This window comes from Mizuhopecten yessoensis, unplaced genomic scaffold, assembly GCF_002113885.1.
Source record: "Mizuhopecten yessoensis strain PY_sf001 unplaced genomic scaffold, ASM211388v2 scaffold419, whole genome shotgun sequence".
NCBI lineage: Eukaryota > Metazoa > Mollusca > Bivalvia > Pectinida > Pectinidae > Mizuhopecten > Mizuhopecten yessoensis.
The window spans coordinates 1,567,965-1,580,290 of NW_018403537.1; the positions used below are offsets into that span (position 1 = coordinate 1,567,965).

The 12,326-nt window shown below is 36.5% G+C and overlaps 1 protein-coding gene across 1 annotated transcript in view; it reads right to left on the bottom strand.

The window, feature by feature from the left end:
• The window catches only part of LOC110448349 (A disintegrin and metalloproteinase with thrombospondin motifs 18-like), a 112,032-nt gene extending 101,467 nt beyond the window's left edge, over nt 1-10,565 (bottom strand). The window contains exon 1 of the mRNA XM_021494536.1: nt 10,455-10,565. Within this exon, the coding sequence (XP_021350211.1) occupies nt 10,455-10,496 (42 nt within the window). The 5' untranslated portion in view covers nt 10,497-10,565. The remainder of the gene's footprint in view (nt 1-10,454) is intronic.
• Between the last annotated feature and the right edge of the window lie 1,761 nt (nt 10,566-12,326).

Sequence of the window (12,326 nt, forward strand, 5' to 3'; positions counted from 1 at the left end):
ACACTGTACAACACATGAAAAATGTATCTCGTGAACATTTTCTCCGTTTATGCATGATATACAAGACTGCACTTGCAGATATTCAAGCAAACAGTAAAACTATACATGTAAGAAGGTCTACATACCAGACAAAATGAGACTGTTAACAAATTTACACAAAAAATAAAAATTAGGAAAAATTGTAGATCATGTAAAGACAACCTAGCTGTTTATAGAGATCATATGTCTACAAAGACCACCTGTATATAGAGACCATATATATGTACAGACTACCTGTCTTATAATGAGACCATTGTAGTGTCTGTCAAGATATTACCTACCTATAACAACCACCTGTCTCTAATGACCCGGTCTTAAAGACATCATGAATATAGAGAACATCTTTCTATAAATCCCATACGTCTACTAGTCCTGCTGTCTCTAAAGATTGTCTGTATATATAGAGAACATCTATATAAATCCCAAATGTCTATATATAGAATACCTGTCAATAAAGACCTATCAATAAAGACCTATCAATAAAGACCACCTGTCAATTAAGATCACATGTCATTAAATACCAATGTCAATTAAGACCACCTGTCAATAAAGACCTAATGTCAATAAAAAACACCTGGCAAAACAGACCAGCTGCCAGTTGAGACCACCTGTCAAAGACCAGCTGTCAATAAAGACTTCCTGTCAATAAAGACTTCCTGTCAATAAAGACCACCTGTCAATAGAGACATCCTGTCAATAAATGCATTAGGTAAATAAAGACAACCTGTCAATAAAGACCATTTGTCAATAAAGACCTGTTAATGAAGACAACCTGTCAATAAATACCACCGGTCAATAAAGACATCCTGTCAATAAAGACCACTTGTCAATTTAGATCACCTGTCAATACAGACTAACTGTCAATACAGACTAACTGTCAATAAAGACCTGTCAATAAAGACTTCCTGTCAATAAAGACCACCTGTCAATAAAGACCACCTGTCAATAAAGACCTCCCGTCAATAAAGACTTCCTGCCAGTAAATATCACCTGCCAATACAGACCACCTGTCAAGAAAGACTTCCTGTCAATAAAAACTGTCTGTCAATAAAAAACACCTGTCAATAAAGACCACCTGGCTATTACACAGTTTAATAAAAAATCTATAAAATCAAACCTGTATTAAAAAGCCACCGTAAGAAAGTCCAAAAGATGGTCTTTTAATACAGTTTCTGTTTACAATGAAATTACTACAATGAAGAACATTGGATGAACAATTTTGACTGTACAAAAAAAACTAAAGAGCTTGCGACGTGTAAAGACAAGTCTCCCTTTTTTTTCCTGGTTTGTCTTTGTTGACAGGTTACACATTTTACAACACAAAGTTTCTTTGTATATCTTTTCATAAATATGGGTAATTATTATACTCTGTCAATCCTGCAATACAAATATGGGTAATTATTATACTCTGTCAATCCTGCAATACAAATATCTTTAATTTGTTATTTTTCAAATCAATCCCATCACATCAAAACAAACGACATTACACTTTATCCAAACTCAAACCTACGAATACACAAACTGTGAAAGGTGTTGGAAGATTAATTTCATCTGTTACGTGTGTTTAGTCAATTTTCCTCGTTGTGTACATGGTTTCCTACATGAATAGTCTTATATTAAATACCTCAATGGAATATAAACGGGACCAGCCCATGCTAAAATATTTACCTTGACATCTAAAAATCAGCGTTATTATCGAAGGTGATATCACAAAAGCCGGTATAACCCCACATCAAAGGGTCAATCCACTTTATGATTGCATCTTGGCTTTAAAAACTGACACCTTTATTGCGTAAAATCCAGAAAGATTACAGGAATTTTTATATATACTGGTTTAACCTATGTTACACCTAGTAATGGAAGTTATGCCTTACTTCAGACCTGTATTAAATCTACGATAAATAAACATCCGAGGGTAGGTATGAACAAATTCACCTGCTCTAGTTTACAGTTCACTTATAGGAAAAAATTGATTGGTTGACGTTAAATAACGTTCAGCTTTAAACTGTTACAGAATCTGATATAACTTAAAGTTTAAACGTTGGTAGAGGAAATCTAATGCAGTTGATTTTACTTCATGTAACATACTGTACTCCATGAAATTTTTACCAAACTTTCGACCTTCGTCGGTATAATCCATATTCGCCCAGTTTTAATTTTTCCCTTCACATTTAATTACAATATGTTTATTATGCTGTTTACTTATATTCACTGTAATGATAAATTCGCCCTTACCATGGAGGGGGAAAATGGCGAAAATTAAGGCAGACCAGGAGCATCTGTTTTCATCTTCTTGGTGTTTTTCCTTTCGTTTTGGTGTCTCTTAATTAATTTTGATTCAGTCAAATTCAAAGTTATCTCTATTCCAAGTGTTGTATTTACAGGTATTTATCATAAAATTATGAAATTCAACTAAACTTTGCATTCCAACTAAATAATTTATATTAAGTAAAAATGAAAGTTTAACTGTTTGGGAAAAAATTATCAAAGGTTTTGTTCTATCAACAAATCAAAAGCAAATTTCATAATTCATATTTTTTTCGTGTGTATTAATACTGAATATTAAATACTTTATGTCAGATTAAGATTTAGTATATGTCTATTATCAACACTATGTAGATGTAGTTTTCTTGAATTTAAAATTGTTGAAAATATCAAGAATTTAAAACAACAGTTTCCATCTATTACAAGCTAACCATACCTAAACTGTGATAAAATAAACACACACTTGTCATTTCATATCTCAAGGTTAAATGATAAAAATATTTTCAAAGTCAAGCATATACATCTGTATGAGCAGTTTATCATTTCGTGAATGAAGTTTTGAATTTATCGTTTCTAAAAATATCTCTTCGTAGGCCAATTATATTTGAACCATCCTTTTTGTGACATTTTTTTTATCATAACCATGGGTTTTATGGCAAATTGGCAAAGTGTGTTACGATTTTGACAAGTCTGATTATAGGCTGTGTTATCTTAACTAAAGTATGGATCTATCAGAGATAATGTTTAAAGTTTCAAATTAAGACATCCTCCAACGAGGCCCAAAATAATACCCCCATAGTGTTATATATCACCACACATCAACCTGATGCATCATAGTGGAGAATTTCTCCCCTTTCTTTGGCAAACACCTTGTTAGATACCTGTAAAATTCTGGATTAATAAGAATATGCAATATATGCTTTTCCTACCACCGTGTCTACAGTACATGCACAGTGAACACAGCTTGATGTGTGGTTAGCTTATCCAATGCTGAAGCTTACAATTTTTGGCCCCTCAGTGTGGCAGTATGAAGTTCTATTAGGATTTTTTTTCGTTAAGTAACATACTGAGTATGTATGTAACTGACAGAGTTGCGTGGTGTTACACAAATACACATATCCTGTATGTTACAGAGCGGACTGGGAGCACTACCACCCAGATAATCATCAAGGTCGACAACAGGAAGTGCAGGTTACACAGCTTGTAATGACCTTGACAGCTACATTTCTTTCAAGGTCATGACATTCAATTTTTATGGGTTTCGTCTGGTGATACTGTGTAAGTTTTTAAACAGATCAAAGTCAACCTTACTGACAGGTACAAAGCGTCAAGTCTGTCAAAAAAATATATAACTTTAAAACCAACAAAGTCATGCAGTATGCTTACTGAATGTCAAATACACCCCAGAATGATTATTTTGACCAGGTTGCTTCTTCAAATTTTTTAGTGTACATAGAAATTTGGTACAGTCAGTTAATTTGCTAGCTGATATACTGCAATCATATTTCAAAGCCCCTTTTTGCGTCTCTCTCCATGTTTTGTCAAACCCCTTTATAATGCCAAAACTTTACTGGACAAAAGGTGAAAAAGAACAATTTTGGATACTTGAATATCTAGTATAGGGACCTACCATTGACTAGGTAGCTCAGCTGGTTAGAGTGACAGTATAATGATCAGAGGTTCAGGGTTTGAATCCTGGTCTGAGAAAACTGAAATTTTACATTCAAAACACTATTGTTTACTTCTGTTGTTTATTTCATCTTTATTACATTTTTAAAAAAAGTTCTGCAATGTATCATCCAAGCTAGTCATGCAGAAAAAAAGGTCCCAATTTATTGTAATAATTTTTGCCAGTGGTTTGGGAATCCTTAAAAGCCTTTATTCGTTAATGTATTTTTCAGGTTTCTTCGTGTGTAACTCTTTTTTAAAGGAGGTTTATGTCATTGTTAAGTTACGTACCATATCTCCTTAACAATTTTTGAGATTTTCCCCCCAGCCATCCACAAAGTTTTTTTATACCGACTGCCGACGTCATCAACGACACCAAAGATCATGTTCAGTAAATCTCAGTTCATTAACCTCTCTCATATGCTAATTTCCTGTACTACGTCATATACTTATATAGATTTATAGGTATATAGGTTATATGCTAATAAGGACCGGGACCACTGTCCTGATGATAGTGAGTGGCCATATATCAAATGACCCTATAATAGGGTCCAAATGTCTGAGGACCAAAAGGGAATAAATCATTATTATCCCCTTAAATCTTCACCATCTATACATCACAATGGCATTGGTGTGAATATGACCTCAGTGTCAAATGGGACACTGTATGATTGCCTCCCTTCTTCAAATGGCTTCCTCAGTATAAAATTAAACAAATTTCACAATAAAGACATTTATCAAATTTATGACAAAGTACCAATTGTGTGTCAAATTCTGTGGTAGCAAATAATGTGGACGGATCATTGCGCATAATTCTCTACAGAACTGAGTTATCCTATTTTAAAAAGATCTATGGAACAAGAAAATTTAAGAGAATTTCTGTCTCCCAATTTTGCAGATTTTACAAACGGTGTAGCAAGTACCTTTAACCTACAGCAGTTATCGAATGTCCCTGGTCGTCTCTAGTTCAAAGCAGAGGATATAGGGGGGGGGACGTCTACAGTATCGCCTTACATACAGCTACCCTGTCACTCCTCACACGCCTACATACCTACCTGTATATACCTGTAAATGTACTCTCGTCCTCAACCTTTACTACCAAGACATAGAATCAAATGAAAAATTTGTTTCAAGAGATAAAAATATTCACAAAGGGATGAAAAATGCACTGTGTCTAGTATTATATGTTTGTGTCATTCATCTCGGGGAAAACTTAAAACTTTAAATTAAGTAGAGGATGTACACTTAGATATGAGGATACGAAGTCGTTAATATGCAGATTTACGGAATTTGATACAACTAACCTGCCTTCCACGTCACAGATAAGTTAAGATTTCCCGATGTCAATGCTTTTGACGGCTCTGATCAAACACGATGCCCACATTGACAGTTTACTTCACGAGATAGAAAAGTTATTATAACACATTTATCATTAAGAAGTTCATCACTACAATTGATCTGCAAGCTCAGGTGCAAAACCTGTCCACAGAGATCATAGAAAAACCCTGTCTAGAGGGACCACTTCCTTACCACTACCGTAATTCCCATCTAGAGTACTTCCTTACCACTACCGTAATTCCCATCTCAAGTACTTCCTTCCCACTACCATAATTCCCATCTAGAGTACTTCCTTACCACTACCATAATTCCCATCTAGAGTACTTCCTTACCACTACCGTAACTCCCATCTAGAGTTGCTTGCCCCAATGATTGGAGTCCAACCTGGTGCCTACCAAAACATTAGTATTAAAACACTATCAGAGGCTCTAGACCTAAGGATGGTCTCTCTATACAAGATTTACTGTAGTGGTCTGACAAGAAGGGACAATGTCTTTAGATGTTTTACCTGTACAGTCTGTTGATCCTTTCAGGAGGTCTCTCTATACAGGTAAACTATAAACCTCTATACGGAGACCACCATTCAAGCTGATCAACATCTGACCACCCTGTGTTCCAAAATATGTGGTCTTATTAAAGAGGTGACCTTTTTGGAAGGTCTCTCTATACAGGTAAACTATAGCATAAAACCTGCCTGTGGTTAATATAACCACCATTCAATTAAGCAACCCCTTGCAATTTATGCATGATAATCTTGTGTGTTTCATACAAAGGGTCCTTATACTTAGAAATGTATTTTTATTATAAAGTTGGTCCTTTTGGGAGGTGACCATTTTGGGAGGTCTCCCTATACCCTCTCTATACCAACATCCCAAATCAGCACAAGCTTACAATAATACATTATCACCTTATGCTCCCTATACACACTGTAGTAAAACAGACATTCTCCAGCCATATACAGCCTATCACACAGGCCATAGGGTACACGACTATTGACATTCATTCAGGGTCCAACGATTCTTTGATGACACAGCGTGAAGTGTAAGACGCGTGTAAATACAGGGTCTTTATGTCTGAAGCTACGGAAGAGAAAATCAACTTTTAATGTACGTACTTAGTATGCAATCCTCAATAAGAGCCAAATGACATCAGCCCCAGATATCTTACATATGCTGTTACCATAATTCTACGATTTTTATTAAAAAAAAAATTTAAAAAAATAAGGATTAGATATTCAGTCAACATTTACAGGTCTAAATGATATAAGTTTCAGTGGGTTTTTTTCAAATGTTAAGGCAGCCTGTTGTTACATGAAGTGGGAAAACCAGATATTCCTCATTTTATGCTCACTTTGGGAAACTTCAGCACTTTTCTGCTACGGAGAAACACCCTATAATTTGCTGTTAAACAAGGTAAAACAATTCACCGATTTTAAATTATCATGAATGATTTGTACAGGACAGCTTATGACCAGTAGTAAGACTGCCCTGTTACAGTGGCTGAGGATGGAGGACTGGTATATAATTATATATTGTAGGCAGGACATACCATTGTTTGCAACGCCACATTATAAATCTGTCAGCTCTCCGAAACATTTCAGCAAACAATAATAACATTCTATGTACATATATAACCACAATGATAACACAACCAACACAAATCTTCATGTGCCCGAAATAAAAATCACAAACGTATGTACAGAAATCATTGGTACCGAAACAATGTGTAAATAAATGGGCTACATGCTGAATCAAAAGGGTGTTTATATGTAAGTAATTGTGTTCACTTCACTACCAAGTAAGAGTCTCTGGGCACGTGATGTACAGTACCATACAGACACAGTATATATGCAGATCTGAACTGAAGGAGTCACTAGGATCATGAAAAATACATTTGCCAAATCAGGATTCAAACTCTGAACCTCCAAATGCTATACCAAAGTGATCAAGTGATCAAGACTGACCAATGGAATTGGTTAAAGAAGGTTGATCCACTGTCCCGATCTGATATCTGATCTAAGTACAGGTATGGGTAGACCCTTGTTAGGTAGTACCTAGGTATTTGTAGCACAATGGTTGGTCATGGCTACCCTTTCAAATATTGACACAAAATAGCTAAGAATTTCAACTTCAGAATAACATACAACTTGTAGACTATAACCTATCTGGCCCGGACTGTTTCAGACCCAGTATAAAACCTATCTGGCCCGGACTGTTTCAGACCCAGTACAAAACCTATCTGGCCCGGACTGTTTCAGACCCAGCATAAAACCTATCTGGTCCTGACTGTTTCAGACCGAGTATAAAACCTATCTGGCCCCGACTGTTTCAGACCCAGTATAAAACCTATCTGGCCCCGACTGTTTCAGTCCCAGCATAAAACCACTTTACTTTGTACATCAGTTTTACAGAGTATCCAGGAAGTCTAAAAGTCAATCTACTTGTTGTTCTTGCAGTTCCTATAAATATGACATTAAATGGTTTTCAAGACGTACAAAACCTGGGAAATCTTGGCTATTTTTATACACACATCTTAAGAAATGCTGACCAAGACTGAACTTGAAAACAATTTCCATAATTTTTTGACGAGATACCTGTGAAACAAACACAGAAATACACTTTAGAACTGATATCTGTGCCAAACTATTAATATACAAGACCTCAAATGCAAGGTCATGACATCTGGGTCACCTTGACATTCATAAACTTCCATGTCATATCTCACCTTGTCAAAATGCTATTTAATGTCCGTAACCCCAGCCTGTCCACAGCTACAGCATTAAGGCATCAAAGCAGGGCAGACCCCCAGACAAGTTCTTAATTGTTACCAAGGCTATCTCTAATTCAGCAAGTCTCCAATACTATAACAAACAGATGTCTGCCACAGACACCAGTACCTGTACAAGTGAACTCTGGGAGTCTCCCTGCCACTTAAGGGTATAAGCTACCTTATTGTGATTAAATGAACTCCTCACCAGATGAGTTTTACAGCAAGAAATTTTTCACCAATGGTTTTTAGTATTTTCTTAATTATCAAACGATAAATTTGAAAGATTCTCAGTTCAGTTTTAAGATATATAATATTGCCAAAAGAGTGATTATGGAATAATTGGGCAACAGTGTTCATTACAATTTATCGATGACTGCTTTTAAAGAATAACTCAAGAATATATATGCATTAATGTTCATATCAAAATACTAAAGGGAAACCACTCCCTACTGTAAGGTAGCATACACCCTTAAACATTATATTTGTGAGAACTAAGCCATTGCCAGGACAATGCATGGTTTTAAAAAAGGGATTATAAATTACAAATGTGTTGCCTCTCCAGGAAACTCTTCAAGTTTCAAACACTAAAGATGTACCATTTTATTGATGTCTGCAACAAATTATTACCTGTTTGGAAATTCTTGAATTTTCAAGATTTTTGACAAACCATCACTTTTAGGATGAAGTCTTAATTAACCAACTGATTGGTTTATCAAGTACATCATCACATGATAAAAAATCTTTTTCACCCACGACCTGTAAATTCCTGCCGTTAATTTGTACAAGCTCATTTCTTCGCCTACACTGTATACCCATAGAGAGTGCACTTTCAGTGGCTAGCTTCCCTGAGAATGTAGAGATGATACCTATCCGGAGACCAGACAGCAGACATGATTTCTCTGTAATCCTTACACACATGAAACAAACGTCTGAGGTAATAATCCCCTCCACATGTAAGTGGAACATTACAGACAGCTACATTGTATCCTAACATACTGCACCGCCTACATCTGTCTTAACACAAAATCCCATCTCATCCCTATACCCCCCAGACTTTACCCCTACCTCCAGATCTTACCCCAACCTCCACTCACCCCCCTATCCCCAACACTCACCCCCATCCTCAGACTCACCTGCACTCCCAGACTCAACTAAATTCCCAGACTCAACTAAACTCCCAGAATTCAGCCCCTCACCTAAATATCATACCCATTCATAGACTCAGACTCATCCAGATCCCCACCCCTAGATCTGATTTCTATCCCGATATATTATCCACACCCTTTTTCACCTATATCCCAAAGATCTTATTCCCAGCCCTATGATTCATCGCCATCCTGTACCATCCCACCCCCAGACTGACCCTCAATCCCCCCCATCCCCCCACCCCCCAGAAAACCCCTTATTATATTTAGTAACACCTGTAGGTCACCATAGTCCTAAGGATACCCAGTGTCTTTGTCACAGGTACTCATGTAGCCTTATACCCCCTCAACAGAACATATTTCATGTACCCTTCCTAGATATCATGTACCCCATCCTCACACCCGTAGAACAATCATTTCATGTACATTAACATAGATACTGTGTAACCCCTCCCCTCACCAAGGACATCACCCTGCCCAAACCCCTCCCAAAAACATACCCCCAGATATCGTTTTGCATCAAGCCTCAAATTTGATGCACCCAATACCCACATTTTGAGTATTGTCTCTTCGACATGATATTCAGTCCCCACAGCCCCCTACCCCAACCTCAAACACCTACATCTAGATGGAATTACAAAAATATATCTGCAAATATCTAAGCACATAATAGAGATAAGAGTACTTATTTAAGGAGGCTAGCCCTGAACTGTCCAGAGCTGACCACCTAGAAATATATGACTATCATAGGTAAACTAACACCTCTATTATGATATAAGTGTATAATTAACACTTTTTAGGGAGGCTGACCCTCAGTTCCTCAATTACTAACCAGTCAGAAGAAACTGACCAACACAGGTAAAGTCATACCTGTATATTTGGGAGGCTGACTCTCAGCTCCTCCAGATATAACCATCATAGGTAAAGTCACACCTGTATATTTCAGAGGCTGACCCTAAACTCAGATCTGACCAGCCAGAAGAAACTTACGATCACAGCTTAAATCACACCTGTATACATTGTAGATGTGATTAAGTGCGTAATTGTAGAAGGTTTACGGTGATATATATCAGCAGTGATATGAATTATACACCTTTTAACAGAATGATGAAAATTGCTGAGCCATCTCAATGACTACACATGCTAAACACTCAAGTGAACTGCTGGTAGTGCAAGTTTTCTCCATGCTACAGTGTACACACACACCAACACACAGGTAGTCATACTTACCATGCATAGCAATGCTGCCAACACTCTATCTAGTTCCCACATATTGTAATAAAGTTCCGCAGGTAAAAAAAAAAATGGAAAAAATGGGTCACAATCACACTATTCCGGGAAGTTCTGTCATCAAATCCAAGGAAGAGACACTTATTTCTGTTGACATGCTTTGAAATGAAACCCCGAACAGCCGTGAAAATTCAGGAAAAAGTCAGCTTCCACGTGTAAATGTAAACAAGAAAAATCCTTGGCGAGTCGTGCTGACGTTATCTGTACCTAAATCAGCATCAGGTGAAATTCTCAAGTGCAGGTCTCAAAGGCGATCGGTTATTATTGTAATAAAATACAATTGTCACTCGCAAAAATGATTTCACAAATTTAATTCTGCAACCTGCCAAGCCAACCTTTTTTCAGCGTTTTGATAAATAAATCATATCTTCTGTGCGAAATTTAATATTATCAACAAGGTTATGTTCTGATGTTTAATAGCCATCAAAAATATCTAAATGCACAAGGCGTGTGCTCAATGGTAAAAATAATCACAGAAACAAAAAATGAGAAAATTATTAGAAAATGCTTTTTAAAATAAAAAGTAAAAGGATCAAAAAAGTTAAAGAGTTATCATAATTTTTTTCTTTAAATAGAAGATTGTCCAGGGCATCATATACCTATATAATAAAATCTGTCCGTTGTTGTAAGAAGTTCAAAAGTTCATAAATGCTAGTCAATAATGTCACTGCACACATAAACACAACCATCCAGAGGTATTCATTAAATTCAGAACCACTGTTTCTAGTTCATCATCAGAGAGTCCAATTAGACCTTTGATTTTTTTGTCTTCCCAAATATTTACTGTAATTATTTGATTTGCACAAGTTGATTAAAAAATTACAATCCATTTTTTTTCCCGGTCTTCATTCATGATTACTTTCAATATGGTACACACTTAATCCACACTTGTGTTACTACTATACTGTAGTAATATGCCCATTCATACATATGAAAACAAGTACACTATACACTTCACTCTATTTCAACTCCCAAGTTTCCACTTATTACACACGGGTGATAGTAAAAAAAAATTGACCAATCAGATTCATGCTATGATGTTCCTAAGCAAGACTGATCTATTTCATCTGGACTTATAAAGGGCCAGATCTGTTATTTAAGGGAGCATATCTGCAGTCCACAACAGGTGGCAAAGAAAAGCTATCTCCCTTCAGTAAGACATTGACCACTGAGGCAGCTCCAAACAAAAGAACAATTTTACACGAGTAGGGATCACATTCCTCTCAGTAATGTATTCAAGGATCCTCACTGTCCCACTGTTTACAAAACACTTGAGATTTCCACTGTAGTTTCTAGCTCGGGTCCTAGTGATCGAGCCTATGCCATGCCACTGCGTCCGTCGTCCATCCGTCCAGCGTCAAGATTTTATTTTAAACAACTACTTCTTAATAACCAAAAGGCTTAGGGTGATGATATTTGGCCAGACACAAACTGGCTTGAAGGGCTACCAAGTTTGTTCAAATTAATGACCTTCACCGGTATTCTAGGTCACAGAGGTCAAATATGTTAAAAACTTTAAATAACTTCCTCTGAATAACCAAAATGCCCAGGGTGATGATATTTGACAAGTAGCATGCTTGGATAAAGGGCTACCAAGTTTGTTCAAATGAATGACCTTGACCTATATTCAAGGTCACATGGGTCAAATATGTTTAAAATCTTTAAAAGACTTCTTCTAAATAACCAAATGGTCCAGGATGATGATATTTAGCCTGTAACATGCTGGGATAAAGGGCTACCAAATTTGTTCAAATGAATGAACTGGGCTTATATTCAAGGTCACAGGAGTCAAATTTGTTTTAAATCTTTAAA